The 18,556-nt window shown below is 44.1% G+C and overlaps 1 protein-coding gene across 34 annotated transcripts in view; it reads left to right on the top strand.

The window, feature by feature from the left end:
* Positions 1–18,556, top strand: part of SEC31A (SEC31 homolog A, COPII component) — a 439,339-nt gene that overhangs the window by 264,473 nt on the left and 156,310 nt on the right. For 19 of the 34 annotated variants that reach the window (XM_078676185.1, XM_078676176.1, XM_078676167.1 and 16 more), the window contains exons 13-15: positions 3,640–3,690; positions 10,894–10,971; positions 13,265–13,340. In XM_078676185.1, the coding sequence (XP_078532311.1) occupies positions 3,640–3,690; positions 10,894–10,971; positions 13,265–13,340 (205 nt within the window). The remainder of the gene's footprint in view (positions 1–3,639; positions 3,691–10,893; positions 10,972–13,264; positions 13,341–18,556) is intronic. The other 15 variants (XM_078676180.1, XM_078676183.1, XM_078676179.1 and 12 more) reach the window with 1 other exon arrangement.

The following is an 18,556-nucleotide window of genomic DNA, read 5'->3' as shown; positions in this document are numbered from 1 at the left end:
AACAGGTTACCGAATCGCAAAATTTGGTTTGCTGCATCGGAAAAGCAATCTCTCCGTTTGCAAACACAAAAATGCTTGATACATCTGGCCTTCGGTTCTTTATCTGTTGACTTGCAGTAATGTTTATGCATTGAACTGAATCTAAGGGATTTGTGGAGTTAATTTATTCATAGTTTGTACGAAATACTCTTGATGCAGATAAAGACAGGGATATAAAGGCATGATAAATTTTTAGAGAAACCCCTACAAATGCCAACACATGGAACTTGGTTTTACTATTTCCTATCTAATTGTGACACCAAAAGTAATCTTCCTTGAGATGGTGCAGAACCAGCTGGCCCAATACTGGGGTTTTCTTTCTGTTAACATTTGCCAAGTTCCTGTCTCTTATAGAGCATTTTCATTCCATGAAAATGAAGTTTGCCATCAATTGTTGGGGCGATGATAGCCTCCAGAAGTCTGATTTTTACGGCCTGCTGACTTCCCTGATCATGTTACTGCTGTTAAACTTCTGAATTACTTATGTGTCAGAATTTACTAAAGTAGTCTAGAAGCTATAACATTATCCCTAAATGCTTTGGGGTGACTGATTTCTGGAGCCAAGATAGCTGACCACTTTGCCACAGCTGTGCTGTCATTCAGCTGACTTCACATAAAGATGAGGTGCACTTTCAAACTACCGTGCATTCTCCATAAGGCTCTTTACAATAGCTCCGCCATCTGTTTGGGAGTGAAACTGATTATCTAAGGTGGTTCATTTCCTCTGCAAAGCACAAATTTTACTCCTGGAAAACCAGCATTTAAGAAAGCTAAAACTCCAAGTAAATCCTTGTCCGGGAGTGCTCTTAAAGTCTGGACTGGCTTCTTGACCATGTGATTGCCCCTCATTCGACCTAAATTATGCTATAAGTTTTTTCACAAATGCCTCGCTTGGTGCCATCTTGGATTCTATTGACTGGGGTATTCTGAGATTGACATAACCCTCCCAGAAAGTGTTGTAAAGTGGGAAGGAGTCTCTCCTCAGAACTGTTGCCCCATTGTCTATTGAGTCCACCCCTCCCACAAACGAGAAGATGGCATAAATGTGGTGCTCCAGACACACAGTCCTCTGATCATTACTTGTGTAGAAAGAAGATGGTAGGATTGCCTTGCTTCTCCCTGGATCCAGCAAAGAGATCTGCACCAAAGACTGGATTACACCCAATGAATCCACAGAGAGGACTGTGCCTGCAATGCCCACTGCTGGAAAACAACTCTACTTGTGCCATGATGGGAGAAGTGATTCCGAGGGCTAGTTGTTTACCATCCAGTTAAGCTACATGAGCACCAGAAGCTAAGGCCCCTGCACTTCCTGAGATCCCAGCTGCCCAGAAATTCCAGCTTGACACTGGATGACGAACTGCCTGTTGGACATATGAGTTCTGACCTTCCCAAACTGTCCCCAAGTCCTTGGGACTCGTAGCTGAAGTAGACCCGTGCCCCAGAAAGTAAAGATATGATAAAGATATGGGGCACTGGGGCTCAGCGGCAGGGGCCATTGGAGTACGGGGCTGTTCTACACTGAAGGAAAAACATTTCTGGGACTTGTTATTTAGAAGATGATGCTTTTGTGACATAGGAAGACACCGGATGGCTTTAATCAGAGGATGGCTGAAGTGCGGTGTGGCGCATAAAAAAAACATTGTTTAAAGTTAAAGCACGACGGCGCGGTATGCAGCTAGAACTTTGTGTGTAAATATAAAGCAACTGCACCAGAGGTGCTGCCACCATATTTAAAGTTCAAGCGCTTTTTGTAAATATAAAGCAGATGCACAAGCACCCACATAAGTGCCCATCCGTGGTAAATAGTAAAAAAAACAAGCTCAAGAAATCACAGAAAAACAACACAGGCTCCGTAAGAGACACATATGGAGAAGATTTAAGGGCTCACAAAGCTCACACAAGTATCATTTATTTTAAGTAAGGTGGATGGTCTTGTCAGCCTCCAGAAAGGCCATAACTCCAGCTCCGGTCTCCGGGCCCACTGCTGGGGTGATTTAGTGCTGTGGCTGTCACATACTGTTTGCAGCTGATTTATGTCACCCTGTGACAATCCCCCGCTACACACTACTCTGGCTGCAACAGAAACGTCTGCACGGAAAATGTATAGTTCTGTGTGCTCGCAAATAACAGCTGACCCCCGGCATCTATTTTTTTAACAGTATTTGTTCCGCTTACCCTGATTGACAGATTTTAAATTCCTTTTCTTTCACATTGAAAGGGCTTAAAAGATTTCAATTCCGACTATCTGTGATTTAGCTATCTGCCGCTCGGTGTTACCAAATGTGAGGATGCGGCGCCCTCTACCGGATTATCATGATTATTTTAAATCTGCACCTAAATAAAAACTTGCCCACAGAAAGAGCACAACTGGCCATATTTATAGCACTTTCATTAGAGGGCTTTTTTTTGGGATCATTTAGTAATTAAAACAAGAAAGAATGACTGAGACAAGGAGAGGTCACAAGAAAGATAATTTACAAGGAAGAATTACCGAGGAATTAGAAAATGCATACAGAAGAGAACACACACGCGAGGGATGCGTGTACAGCAATAATTTGAGAGGCGGAGCGAGGCACGCATGCTTGTGCACGTAACCGCAAGCTGGTGGCCGGCGGGAAGCACTTTGAAAAGCCCCTTACTAAAGTCGAGCAAGCAGCGCATGCGCTGCTCTAGGCTCGACCCAAAAAGGACTTTACCAATAACCCCTAGAGCGCATTCAACCCGCAAACTAGGGGCTACTATGGCTTTCCTAGGAAACATTCCTATAGCTGACCTCTGTAAAGATACAACATGGTCTACACCACACACATTCACCAAGCACTGTTATGTAGATGTGTTAGCGAGAGGCCAGTCTGTACTTGGGACACTTTTTCAGACCGCTGCAACAACCATAAGTTAGCCACTGCTTTAGGAGAATACTGCTGTAAGAATAGAAAGCCAATAATAGACAATCATTTAGCTATTCTACTATTGCTCAACATTTGAAAGGGACTCAAGTGGGGTAATAACCCATAGCAGTGGTTGGGTTCCAGGAGACTCATTTCCCACTCCCTTGTACTGACACCCTCTTCCAGTCGGTGCCATTTCTGCCTGGTGCTCCTGGTGGGAACTGACCAGAAATGGCGTTGTTGGCCTCTGAACTCATTTCCCAGCCGCCTGAGCAGAGGCTGATTCCATTTAGACCTAAGTGAGTTGTGTGGTGCCCCAAATATCTGATTTGATGTCCACTCAGGCATGTGACTGTAATTTGCATCTTCACATTTGCAAATATTTCATGTATGTACTTTATTGGGTTTAAATCTTTTGTGGATATGTTGGCCTCTGAAGGAATTGTTCTTTTTATGTGACTAACTGCACTGCTCTGATTCTCTTGCTGCTTCAAAATCATGAGTTAACGGATTAAATAGAGGCACACTTTGCATGTGTCTATTCAAAACATAGTCTAGAACTGTTTATAGCTTAGGTGACTCCCCCCCCCCCCCTTTCATTCCCCTTCATATTGTAAATGAAAGCACATTGATCACATGTGGATTAATTCCTCTTTTGTCTGCTGTTGTACTGTTACACATAATATCTTTGCCTTTTTTTGTCCTTCAGATTGCTTCTGCGCTTTGTAAAGAAGGTTCCACTGATGGTAAACTGGAGGAGGTAAAAGGGAACAGCGGCAAATATTTGGGGGCGGTGGGTGGGATCGGAGAATAATTGAAAAAGCAATTAACCCATAGCATTAAGCCACTTTACAAAGTTTCTGGCAGTATAAAGGAGTTCAATTTATAAACCATCCTAGCTGGAAGGCAGTGTAGATCTTCTTACAATGCTATTGCGCATTTATAAATATGCTGCATTTGTTCAGAGGTAGACGTAAAAGAGGTGGGAAAAACTTAAAACATGTGGAGGAATGGATGAAAATGTATATCTAGATTTATCAATTAAATTAAAATAATAACAAAAACTACATCTAACTGCACTCTGTGTCTGTCCTAGATATTTCTGATTGTTTTAAAAGCGTTCAGTTAGAATTATATGGTGCCTTTGTTCCCCCAATTTCGTAATTTCAGTCACATACAGCCAGATTCATGAAGCAAAATTGCGATCGTAATAGCTGCAAATCAGCAATTGCGATTGCAATGTGAAGAAAAGGAATTCATGATAGTGAAAAGATTAAAATAGCGAATTCGCTAAAGAAAAATTGCGAGTTCGCAAAGTAATTCGCAGAATCCTGGAAGAAGCCCTTTAGCGAATCGGAAATTGCGAGAAACCATGGATTCTGCGAATTAATTTGCGAAATCGCTAAATAATCGCAATCGCTATTCAAGAAAAGTCACAAAAAACCCGAAAATCGCTATTAGCGACGCGCAATTTAAGGAGAACCCAAACCAGGTGGTAACCATTAAGGAAAAAAAATATATATCTTCAACAAACTACCCACAGGTGCAGGCCTGACCAAACACACTTAAGGATACGCAGCTGGAGCATGAGGACTCTTACAATGCCAGGACTCTACATGGTGGTCAGGCGGCGAAGGCTTCAGCGAGCAGCATGGAACAGACGCAGGATACAGGAGCGAATATTTCGCCAGCGGGTCACCCTACTTGGCCAAACTGCGTAGCAAATCTACTCCAAGTACCGCCTGAATGGGGCAATGATCACTAAGCTGACCCGGGACCTAGACCCCCTGATGCAGCACCCAACAAGGAGGACCAGTGCTGTGCCCACCCATGTACAGGTCTTGTGCAGCCTGCACCTCCTGGCTTCCGGAAGCTTCCAGGGGGTGGTTGCCGTTGCAGGGGGGATCTCCCAGAGCACCATGTCCCGCTGCCTCAGGAGTTTCCTGGAGGCAATACTGACCCGGCTAAACCATTACATCACATTCCCAACCACCCAACAGGACTTGAATCAAACCAAGCTGGATTTCTACAACATTGCACAATTCCCCCATGTAATTGGATGCATAGACTGTACCCACATCTGCCCACCTGCACAAACAGAATACATGTACCGGAACCGCAAGTCCTACCACTCCCTAAATATCCAGATGGTGTGCAACGCTAAGACAATCATCACGGACATAGTGGCACAATACCCAGCACACATGACTCATTCATATTCCGGCACAGCGGCATGCACACACGACTGGCCAGGGCAGACTTTGGCGAAGGACACCTTCTAGGTAAGTACACATGCCACTAAATGGTACATTGTCACCATGTTGCTGCGCATAACAGGCACTCACCCTCTGCTCCTTTCATTCAGGTGACAGCGCCTACGGTCTCCGTGAGTACCTCCTCACCCCATACCTCAACCCTGCCACACCACTGCAACGGCGTTACAATGCTGCACACATCCGCACTAGAAATTGCATTGAGAGGACATTTGGCCTTTTGAAGAGCCGCTTCCGCATACTGCACAAGACTGGTGGGGCCCTCAATTACGAGCCTGAGGTCTGCTGCCGCATCGTGGCCGTGTGTGCAATACTCCACAACATTGCTACCAAGCGCAGGATACCTGTAGAGATATCTGGCAGTGAGTCGGAAGGGGACAACCGCCCACCTGCACATGCGCGTCATGCACGCGGGGAAAATCCAGCTGAAGGACACAGACGCCGCAACCAAATCACAATTAACTGTTTCTAGTGCACCCACTCCCCTAACCCAACACTTTACTCATGCATGACAATTGAAATAATGACATGAGTCTGATGTACTGTTATTGAATAAATATTATTGTTGTTTTCACAATAATATTGCATTATTTTCAAAAGATACATTTGAGGTCTATTGCGTCATACATCTCCTGATTTGTTAGAGGGCATGCTTTTGTCATCAGCATGTCCCTGCATGATGAGCAAAAATGTCAATGGCGCCTCTGGCCCGAGGCTCCGATTCGCCTCTCCACATCTTCCTCCGGATTCGCCCGTGATGCCGCAGTGGGCCTGCTGCTGCGGCGGGGAACTCTAACCGGTGGCAAAGACAGGCTGCTGTGGCTAGATGTTCCCTCACTAGCGTCATCCCCTCCTGCCTGGCCGTGGCCAGTTGCCTGCAGAGCCTGAACTGCAGTGGTTGCCTGCTCAAGTGCCCGTGCCACGTCCTGGCAGCATTGGACCATCTGGATTTGCATGGCCAATGATCTTCGGGACAGCTGGGATGTTGCGTTGCCAATTATATAATTGGAGCGCGTGTACGCCGACAGGCGTGTTGGGAGCTGGCGGTGGCGGCACCGGGTGAGGTCCCGCTGAGTCAGCATGGCCTCAGTGTTTGCCTCCACTGCTGTGGTCATTCGCTCCATCCGGTCGGACAGCTGGCCAACATTCCTGGCTGTATTGTGCAGCCGCAGATGTATTGCTGCAAGGTGTCGTGCCTGTTGTTGGTGGACGCGCAGCATGCGGCGCTCTATTGAAAGACCCGGCACACGCACAGTCACCCCCCTCCTGCCGGCGCGTGGTGTAGTTTGGCGACGCTCCCTGACCTGTCCGCTGGACTGGGTGGGCACAGTAGGTGTGCGTTGTGTTGGTTGCCTGGCGGCTGCTGGTGTTGCCGATGCCACTGGCATGGGTCTCACAGTTGGCGGTTGTGGTGCGCCTGTTGTCGCTGGCGTTGTAGGTGGTGGTAACGCTGCTGGCGCTGGTGCTCGCCCTGATGAACCTGGTTGTGTGGATGGATGTGCGTCACCCTCAGAATCCTCCGGATTCTCGTCAAGTTGCAGCCCCTCACTGTCGCTGCTGGTATCTTCAGCGCCACCTGTGATGTAAAGTGGACGTTGATTAATAACATGTATCTTGCACATGGAAGGTTGCTACATGCATGCAGGCTAGCATTCCCTGACTGGCTGTTGGATTGACTCTATTAGGACATATCTGGCTGTATGGGGCTGAATGCAAATTGTGGTCAGACTACATGTCCCACAATGCAATAGGGATTTTCTGGTGTGGATTGGCTGCATGACTGGGGTTTCTAATGGGTAGCTCTAGGGTCATGGCCATTGTTAGGGGACAGGGTCGCAGTCGCATGGCACTTACCTTGGCTTTCTTGGGTGGGTCGGGAGGAGTCCAGCCGGGTTACCTCCACGCATGCCTCAGGTTGCAAGGTGTCTTCAACGAGGTCCTCCAATGGGGTGTTGGGAGGGACTGTTGGCTCTCCCCCTCCTGTTGCAACACGCTCACCCAGCCTCTCGGCGATCCTCTCCTTGGCACGACCTCGGAGGTCGTACCACCTCTTCTTGAGATCCTCGATTCATCGCTGGGTGACTCCAACTGAATTGACTTTTGTGCGGATGCGCAACCAAATTCGCCGTTTGTCGGCCTTTGGCACCCTCCTGGAGTCCTTCCCAAACAGTCTGTCATGATCTCTACTGACTCCCTCAATCAGATGTTCAAGCTCCTGTTCGGAGAATTCAATTTTTCTCTTTCTCCCTGTGGAACTGGTCCCTGCTGCTTCCTGTGACATTGCTGCAGTGGGGTGTATCCTGATTCAAAGCTGGAGGTGGTTTAGAGTGGAGCTCTGGGCAGTGCTGCTTCCAAATCAGCCTCAGTATTCAGAATTAGGGAGGGAACTGCCTGCTTCCTGGTTGTGATGTCATCACTGTGCTCGAAATGCGACTTCCCGTTTTTGCGATCTCGCTATTGGCGAGATCGCAATTTGCGATTTTGCTAATAGCGAGATCGCAATTTCAACACGGAAATTGTCCGATTTAGCGATTATTCTGCGATTTAGGGACAAGCGCAATCGGCTTTTGGGGCCGAATGCGAATTGCTATTTTTTTCGCAGAATTTCATGAATACCATTATGCGAATTCTAAATTGCGATTCGGTATTTCTCGCAATTTAGAATTAGCAGAAAATGGGTTTCATGAATGTGGGGGTTAGTGCCATTTGTGCCCCCTTTGTGCACAGTCCCAAATGAATTCTATATGGGCATAAGAGACCATAATGAGAAACCTGCTTCATGCCTGTTGTGCTTTTTTGGGGGTTGTATGGATTGGGATCAGTAGTTGTCATCTAGGGAATTTTCTTTTTTCCAGGTTAATTAGCCGATAGTTAATCCACTTTACTCCTCTTTTGCACACGCCATCTTAACTATTTTGGTGTACTCTGACTACTAAATTTTAAATAATTATATAACACTGTTTTAAATTTACTCTGATTATTTTGATTTTTTGTGTGTTACTGGCTTCAACAGATAGGAATTGAAATTGCTTACTAAGGTTTTAAATTTAAAGTGGTGTGCAGCTGATATTGCTAATAGCCAGCTGCACATGCAGTTAAGTGGACAGTCTAATTGCTATCACCCATTCCCTGTTTTACGTTGACTCGTGTGGCCTGCTACACATCGTGTGCTCAATCAGAATCTTTATTTTGATTGATATTTTTCAAAAAAGATGCAGATTACAGCTTTTTTAAGATGCTCAAGCAATTAGCAATCGATTTAAAACAATGCGTGTTTTAAAATGAATAGCTTTTCATTGCAGACCTTCCTTGAAAACAGTCCACCAAATAATCTTTGCCTGTCCTGACCTGGAACTATTCTGTGATCTTGCAAAACCAACATCTCTATATGTGATAGCGGTATATTGCTCTTCTACAATCTGTGGAGCTGTGCATACCCAGAGGGATTCTCTTTAAGATTTTGGATTAATAGATTGATTCTGTGAGCCTGTAACTTCTAGACTGCTTACATGTAGCCAATAGCTTACAAGACATTCCCTGAAAATGAACAGTATCCTGTAGCTTGCATTCTTTTCAACTCTAAGTCTGCCTTGTAACCTCGGCAGAAACACTCATTCCTCTTTCAGCATAGGCGAGGTCTCTGGTCTTACAAAGCACATTCGAATTGAGGGAGTCTATGTGGAGGTCACTTGTGTGACCCACGCCTGCTTTTTTGTAAATATCACTCATTGGATGCCTTTTCTGGAGAAAATAGTAGTATGATCAGGGTATCCTTTTCACTCATTTTTGTTGCTTGTACCAGTTATCCTTCCTCTCTCTGTGTCTATCTTTTTATTTTTTACTTCATAGCAAATGTTACATTTAGGGTACATATATTGCAAGGCATTTTCCGAAATGAGCATTCAACCTCCTTCCAAAGTAGCCATCGGAGAACAATCCTGATACCAGCCAGCTTTTAAAGGACTTGGTGACTGGACATGAATCCGAAGCAGGATGGGGTATTTATATACCGATTGCACACAACTTTAAAATTGTGACAGATAAAAGAACCCACTTGTTGGTAATGGTAGGACCTGTAGGATTTTAGAGGCAACAGAATAACGTTTACTTGTCTTGATTTAGCGGAGTACTAGTTATCTCCGTTTGTCACCAACAAGCAGCAGGAATAGACACCATGGCTGGTACGAGAAGAGAATTTTAGAACAAAATAAAATTTAAAAAATGAATCTGTGTTGATAAGTAGGAGACACTCAGAATTTGAGGCGGTCTAGAGGGGAAAAGTTTACAAATGGCAGGGGTGGAAGGAGAAATATACTAGCATTATGGAGACATATCATGGCCTTCCTTCTTTGATGCAGCACCTACCTGCACAGCTCCTGGCAGTCTGCCACGCATCCCTGTCCAGCAGGAGAGGACTGGGGAACGGACAGCAGAAAGCAGCATATCTAAGTAGAGGGAAAAGGATGAGGTGGTTAACAGGAAGCTGTACAGGTTGGGGGGAGGGGGGTGTTACACCAGCAGTCACCATCTTGCTGTGAGCAGAGGTGACCTTCTACAGTGTATTGACCTAGACTCTTTACTGATTATTTACCTTATTGTTTAACAAGACAAATGTTTATAGGGCAATGCCACTTAATGATTTTCTAGTACAGCCCGTTGCTGGCAGTCGTGTATTGGGATACTTTGATATGTTTGTGGTTCCTTCCGCAGCTCATTAACCAATTTTTCCTTATTTGCTCTCAGAAGGGTTAAAAGAAATGTAAAAAATACTACGGCTTAGCTAATAAAACATGAATGTGTTGGTATTGTTACAGGGGGAGAGGATCTCCCCCATTTTAAAGTATGTTAGTGTTTCTGTAAGTCTGAGCCACTCCCTGCTTTTAAACTACCATTGAGAAAACATACTCCATTAATAAAAGAACAGCAGATGTGCAGAGAGAGCATTATCTCTTTAGTCTTCTATTTCACATTAAGAATGTTATTAACCTACTTAATGTTTTAAACCTTTTAACATTATCAATCAGTGTTTTCCTCTGTAATCCTCTATTGGACCACAGTCTAGTGTGATTGTATCTTTGTTCAGGGCTGCGTCTGCGTTAAGGTCTAAATCTATGCTTTTTTCATGCGAACACCAGATGCAACTGCTTGAGTGAAAGATTTGGGAGTGTCTTACATTGTGCCTTGTGGAGGCTTTGCACAGCATTAGGTGAAATTTGTAGTGTTGCACAACCTCCACAACTCTGGTGAGCTTTTAACATCACCCTCTCCAGAAATTTCTTTAGTTTGAGATTTTGCCATGTTAATTGCTCTTTGCCTGCTATCTGCGTTATAGTTTTGGATTCATAGCCTGAGGCAAACACCAAAGATGGAATACCATGTGGCAGCTAAGACAAAATGCCACCCAGATTAAAATCAACTAACAGTGGAGATAGTCTGTTTAATTTTCCTTCATCCTAAATTTTTGAATATCGGATCTAAGTCTCTACATTTACATGTAACACACAGCTGGGAATGGGGATTAAAATGAGACAGAAGTGCATCATGGTTATCTTGTTTAAAATGTATGTTTCGTTTCTAGTCAGACCAGCCCTGAATATTAATGTATTCCTTTCTCTTTCCTTGTAATTATTGCTTCTTGCACACTTAATTCTTTCCAAATCACCTCTTCCTCTTCTGCTCTCTATGCAAAGGCCGTAAAAGACTCTGACAATGCAGTAGAGAGTGGTGGTGAAGAGAGCCAGGCCACTGAGGAGCAGTTCTTGGGGGAGGTATTTATCTATTTCCTGTTTACTATGTTTAACAGCAGTGCTGTACATGTGATGACTATGAGGAGCAATGTTAAAACTGTTCATTTTTTTGGATTACAATTGTCATTCCCTGCTGGTGTACACAGCATGGTTTCTCAGAACTCTTGAGATGTGTGGGCTTGTCGTCAGGCTTGTGCAATGGTACTATCAAGTAAAGTGGGTATGGTGTTTAATTGCACATCCAGACATGTTAACAGCCAACATGATAACAGGCACTCTGCTAAGCCAATGCTTTCTCTTGAACACAAGCCCCCAAAACAGTTTTTTCATCCTTTTTTCTTCCCCCCTCTGTAACACATACATGTATACATACACACACCCACAAATGTGTATGTCTATTTAAATATACATTTAGACCAATTTGACTAATACACGTGCATTCCAACATTTTCTTATAAAGAGCAACGGTCAAATGTAAGTTTATTACCACAGTGCGCAAACTTTTCATGAGAAAATGCTTTCCTGCCTCGTTGATTGCATGTAACAATGACTTTGCAGAGGAACCAACTTGTCTAATAGTTAGTGCCTCCTGTGTGTGATTGCATAGAGTATAACGTTATTTAGTACCATTGTTGAGGGACTGAAGGGGAGCAAAGACTGCCTGCCTCCTCATTCAGCAGTGGTACTAAATGGCATACAGTGGAACTAAATGGCATATTGCACTCTGTGCGTCTGTATATTAGTCTTTGTACAAACATATATGTATGTAGACTGTGCGTAATATTGGACATATGCAATGTTTTGTCTGGGTTGACAACACAACTGTCGGCACACCTATTGCTTACAATATACGTTTAGTAGACTTTTGGTCAGAATCTTTGGCTTATATGGTTCAGCCTCTTTCAGCCATTGGCATTAAACGTTGTCAGTCATATCTTAGATCAGCCCAGAGCAGAACATTTTTGTCACCTCAAGCTATTGACTATTTGTTGTATCATTCCGTCTCCTTGGAGTGCTTGTAGTATAAGAAGAGACTATTTAAAACGTGTACTCAACATCACACTTTTTGTCCCCGATTGTTTATAGAAAAACATTTTTATTACAGCAGGCATTACCAATGCCTCTATCACAGTACCATCATCCATATCACCTGCTACCCATTGACCACTGATACCACCAACAATAATATCATCAATACCACCCTTAATAGCGGCTTCAATATTATTAATACCACCACCCATAATACCACAACCAGTTCCACAATCACCAATACCACCAGCACAGCCACAATTCCATCAGAAAAACCACACCACAAATAGCACGAATACCACCATTGAATGCCACTACCACCACCACCAATATCCTTTCTCCGCACCAATACTATAACCAATATCACATACCACTAACACGAAGCAATGCAACCTCCAATACAGATATGGCCCCCTATGACATAGACAATACCACCATCATTTCCACTAATGACAATAGCGCACTACTACCTGTAACACATCACCACCAGTAATACACCCCTAAAATCACTACAAAGTGTTGACAAAGCCAGTAGGTGTGACTTTAATGTGCTGCTGCATGTAAACCTCGTTTCTGCATGGCCTTTTTCCTGTGTTTTGTGTGTGTTGTCACATTAACTGCAGACCTATTTGCTTTCTTATTCTTCCTTTTAAAAACAAGGCTTGTACTTTCGCTTAAACTGCACTTTAAACACTTAAAACGTATTCATATTGCATTGATCTCCCCATGCCTCTTGTAACTTTTTGCCAAGTTCAGGAGGTTACACCGCTGTGCAAGTGCCATATCTTTTTTTGGCAAAAGAAAATATCAAGGAAAAGATCTTTCTTCAACAATGGACGCTCACCTTGCTGTATTGCATAGTCAGGCCCCTTGAATTTGTTGTCACACCCTGTCAGTGTTTACTGCTGGTTAACCCTCTTCCATTGGTAGGGTTTATACAGATGGATGGTGGGGTAACTAGTGACTCCTGCACTCCTTCGAATGCCACCATTTTATTGAAAGGCAAGATTTCAGTGGATGATGCCTCAATCGATGTAAGCACCAGTAGCATGGATGCTGTGGCACACCACTGTATAGAGAGGTTATATTGTTCCAAAGTCCCAGCCTGAATACTGGAGATACGTCTTGAATAGAGTATCAGAAAAAGAATGAGAATATCCTCCAGACTCGTCAGATATGTTATTATTAATAATGGTGACAATGGAGCTTTTGACCTTTGGATTAGATTGAGATAAAGAACGGCATTTTGTGAACAGGAACTTAGTTTTTTCTTTTTCCTAATCAGAGTGCAGCAAGGGATGAGCAAGAAGAAAGTCGACCTCCATCTGCCGGGGAAACATTCAGCATTTCTGTCAGTGGAGGTAAATCTGGCCTTGTTTCTTCACCTGTTAAAGTGTGAAAATGTTGAGTGAATTCCTCAAAAAAGCACAGCTAATCTAGAGTGTTGTTACGATGTAAAGAGGTTGATTTAAAAAAAATGTAACGCCAGGAAAGAATACACCTTTGTCAGGGGTACGCATGTAATTGTAAATGTTGTTGGTGCCTCTTTTGTCAGAGCTCGTTGTACTTTGATTGTGCAAACCTGTTCTTAGTCAGAAGATGTGCAACGGAAGAGTAAAATGCATGTATTTTTGAAGTGTTATTCAGCATCCTATTGGTTATAGGAACTGAGCGCGAGGGTAGGTCCAATTGTGGATTTAGGCTTGCATCTTGAAGTTGAATGCTAGTTTAAGCACAACCCTAAATTGGAAGGGCTTGTCCATTTGTTAGTGAATGAACGTTCCAGGCTGTCTGCAGGCTCGAGCAATATCTCATAAGCTTCAAAAAATGGAAAATAAAGTACATGCCAATAATCCACAAATACAAGTTGTTATTGGAAAGAAGACGTCCAGTGAACTTGTTCTATATTGCACACTGAATAGCAGATTCCTGAACGTACTTTCTTAACCTACGTGAGTCTTTATATGGCCGGCCATAGGTGCTTGCTGAAGAACAAATCTCAGTCACTCCCCACAAGATCCCATGTCTGAATGGAAAAATGCTCGCTGTAGGCCTCAAGGAATGCAATATCTCGTAGTAGCAGTAAATCTTACAATACTCTGATATGGCTAAACATTCAAACGTACACCCTGGGCCTTTAAAACGTATTCATCCTCATGTGCCCCTTTCACCTAACCCCCACCGAGAGTCTGCCGAGGTGCATTAGTTCTTGCCACTTAGCAGTGTTTCATCAGCATATAGGCATGATGAAGTAATGCTGATATACTGAGTAGCCAGCCCATAATGAGAACGGTGCTTCTTGCGTTCCCTGCACTAGTTCAGCTCGCAAAGGAACTTTGCTAGTATCCACCCATTAGTGTCTTCCCTCAGAAGTTCTTTTAGTATGCTTGCCATTGCTTCATATATTACATACCAGACTAGTGGCTGTTATTTCTTCATGTTTCCACTACAAAGAGCAAGTTTCAGCTCAACCAACAATATTTTTCATAGTGCTAAACTGAACCAATTCTGCCCCATAGCATTCCTGCTCTATAAAAATATCTTGGCCTCTCTCCTGGCTCTGCTGTTGCACAACGTTTTGGAGCATACAGTCTCATTTCATTCAACCGTCACTTACTAAGGGCTAAAATTACAGCTTGGCCAATCACAGAACCATTATTACAAGACATTATGCTGCACTATTCCAATAGGTGGGTGAGAGTAAAATTAGGATTACGCACCGCGATTTCAGAAAAAATCAACATTGAACAAGGGGTTAAACAGGGCTGCGTATTAGCACCCACCCTTTTTTATCTGTACATGAGCGATTTGGTTACTGCATTAAATCAAGTTAATAGCCACGCTCCTAAACTGGCGAACGGACACATCTCTTTTTTTGTTGTACGCAGATGGTGTTGACTTGCTCAGCCAGACGCCGGTAGGCCTTCAAAGACTGTTAGATGCCCTAGACATGCATTGCTGGGCGAATGAGATGACCCCCAACTGTGATAAAACGAATATAGTCATCTTCGGTCGGAAAAAGAAAAAACAACATCAATGGCATCTTGACAATAACCGCTTGACCATCGTAAACCAATACAAATACCTGGCTGCTGGTTACACAAGAAAGGAGGTCACTTATTGCACTTGAACTCACTAAAGCCAAAACTAGCTTTGTTGCATATGCTTTCCGAACAATATTTAAGAGCACAAACAAATTCTCTTTTGATGCACTGCTGAAAATAATCTATGCCAAATTAGTGCCAACACTGTCATACGGATCAGAGGCCTATCTGGGAAAATTGGGGGCTTTCTTAAACAGGGCCCAGAGCGCAGTGTTTAGGTCTTTATTTCAACTGCCAGGCAATACCTCGCCAGCTCAAATTAGGGTGGAATTTGCACTACAGGATCAACTGCTTGTACAGATGGCCTGCATAATAAAATACCTGCACTCCACAAGATCTGCTGAGTAAGGATTGTTAAAACATCTCATTTGGCGGGAAGCTGCGTGCTTTGACAGCACAAATCATTCAAATGCCTGGTGGCATGCCCTAGCCGAAGCACTGGTGCAAACCTGCTCAAGGGAGCTGTGGAACTTAAAATTACCTCATCTCTAGTTCAAAATATCCTTGAACAGAAATGTGAAAATTATATCTCTTAAATATGACCAAAGGGCAGCTACTAAAAGAGAAAATGCTTACCTGGTCCTTAGTAGCTATGACAGAAAAGGCCCACATAAATATATCAACCAAACATTTTCCTCCTATTAAACAAATTTAATTTCTGCAGCTTCGAATAGGCTTGTTTGCATCCTTAGACCTGTTGCCACCATGGCCGGTTAAATCAGAGTCGAAAACATGTCGACTATGCAGTCTATTCCAGGAGTCAATAACTCATCTGCTCTGTATTTGCCCTATACTACTGGAAGACCGCAGAAGATTGCTAAGGTCCATATGGGCTAAGGAGGAGACACGGACACTACCATCTGCCGTCATCTTCCTATTGAACAATGAGCAGCCGCAAGTGATCACAAAACTGGTTAAACTTTTGGGGTGTGTGGAGAAGCAACTAAAAATAATTTCAGAACCATGAAATGAAGAAGGGGAAGAACCCTGAACCTTAGTAGTCTTAAAAAAATAAAATGGCCTCAAATAGACACAGTACTGCTTTTCTTTTTAACCAAAGGCACTCTTTGTAAGATATTAGCTTTTTATGAATTGTATTTTAACAATATTTACCAGTGAAGAAAACCTGAGAATGAACTACGAATTACATGTTAAATTATGGAAACTTAAGTAAAATTGGATCCATAGTTATTATTACGATTTTATCTGAAATTAATGCACTTTGACAGACTTCATTGTCTAAATAAAGTATTTTTTTAATTGAATTGAATAGTCTAATTTAAGACCACAATATGAATAATAATTGGGCAGCTCTATTTAGCCAAAGCTGACCTAAGGTGTAATAATTGAATTACATTATGACATCTCAAAGTAAACTAACTACAATATGGTATATTATATTAGGTTACGGGTGTAACATTGTAACTTACAACAGCGGATTGAGGCATGTGACAAGGTGGTGAAGCAACAGAATATATTTTGCTTTGAGCTCAACCTATTGTTATAAAAAACACTTCTGAGTGGGTGCCTTTAAGATTGCACAGCAGGTAAAAAGCTCATCAAGGATCCAAGCAGGCGCCCTGTTTCTCATTAGGAAGGAGGTCGGGCCTCAATATTGGACCTGGTTTGTTTTGTGACCTTAACCTTGTACATGCTGGTTTTGCAGCATGAATCTTTCTGGATTCACTATGCTGTGCATTATCTAGTGGTTGGGTCCGGAATCGTAGTATTTCTTCCTTTTTTTTTTTCGTGGCCCAGGTGGGCGTCGACATCCCACCATTTGGTGTCCTTCGTGACGTCGATGCGCTTCCGGCGGAAGCTCCCACCTTTGGTCGCCATCTTCAGATTCTTTATTCCGCCGTTGGGTCTGGATCGTCACGGAAGAGTTCCAGAAACTTTTGAAGAAGGAATCAATGAACATCAGCAAAAACCAAGGAAGGTTGGAGATTTCAGCACACCGACTGCAGGCAAGTAAACCGGGACGTCGAAGAGGAGGACAAACACCAAGAACTTTGACATCCAACGGAGAATGCGCACACAGGGTGCTCCCTGAGTGTGGAAATGGACAAAACTCCATTTAAATTATGCAACAATTGTCACCACAAATACACGCAGAAGGACCAACACCCAGTTTGCAACCTCTGCCTGCCGCTCGACCATTGAAGCGAAGACTGCAATTCCTGCTCGGCGTTCACACCCAAGACCCTCAGAGTTTGGGAGAGGCAGTGACAAACAAAGGGCAAGGACCACCCCCATCACTCCGAGACTTGGGCCTCTCCAGTGGGGAAGAGGACAACATCCTGGAGGGACCAGAAGACTGCAAAGGTGGTAAGAGAATCGTCGACCCAAAAACCCCTGACCGAACGACGAAAGAGTGAGGCAAAGTCCTCGAGAAACAGGCGCTGCCGTCGAAACTCTCGACGCCCGCAGCTGCACTCAATGACAAACAGCCCTGCAGATCCTTTGAAAAGGACTCCCACACAGCGAGAACTCTGGAGAAACTGAGGTAGTCGAAGCCCAGTCTTGAAAAGGACCGCTCGACGCAGAGGTAAAAAGAGTTAAAGGCGACTTCAAGTCCGACTACCACGAAGTGAAGCGCCGGAGCTCTCAACGCCGAACAGGCAGCCGAGATGGAGAAAAAGAGGAGAAGGCTCGAGGCCTAAATGGCAAACATCCTCCAGCGAAAAAAGGATTTCGATGACCGGATAAGCCGGTACACCATCCCTTCGAAGCCCGCAGCCGAAGCAGAGCTCGAAGAGGGGGTCGAGGACCCTGATACGCTGGAACAAGCCAAAGAACAGGAGGGAGAGGGCCTAGATTACTTCGAGGCAGAAGGCAAAGAGGATCAACAGACCTACCAGGACTCGACATCCTTAGAGGCGCATGCCCTGGAGTGGCAGGATCTCGACGCCGAAAGCCCAGAAGAGGGTGTAGAGTCAAATCCGTCGAGGCCTTCGCCGCCGGACGACATTGGCATATACAATATGGTCATAAAGAATGCTGCAGCCACTTATGGAGCAAAAATAGAGTAGGAGAAGCCCAAACCCTGTTTTCTCCTGGAAACTCTGCTTCGTACACAGACCAGGAGCCAATTCCTACCCATGCTAACAAGTGTGCTGGACCAGGGCCGGGAGGCCTTCAGGGAGCCAGCTATATGTAAGTCAGTGACCCCAAGGACAGAAAAGAAATATAAACATTCCTCACAAGACCCAGCATATATTCAGGGATCAGTACCTGCTGACTCGATAATAGCATCGACAGCTAGGAAGAGGGCCAACGTGCCCACTAACTCCGGACCACCTCCAGACAAGGAGAGCAGGAGGATGGACCTCACAGAGATAAAGATGGAGATGAGTGTGGCGATTCAATGGCGCATCGCCAACTCAAATGCCTTAATTAACAGACATGCCTAGCAGCATTGGGAGGAAGTCGGCCAACTGTTAAAACATCTCCTGGAGCAGTACCAACAGAGG

This window comes from Lissotriton helveticus, chromosome 2_1 (genome assembly GCF_964261635.1).
Source record: "Lissotriton helveticus chromosome 2_1, aLisHel1.1, whole genome shotgun sequence".
NCBI classification, from domain to species: domain Eukaryota; kingdom Metazoa; phylum Chordata; class Amphibia; order Caudata; family Salamandridae; genus Lissotriton; species Lissotriton helveticus.
This window is presented reverse-complemented; position numbering and strand designations above follow the sequence as displayed.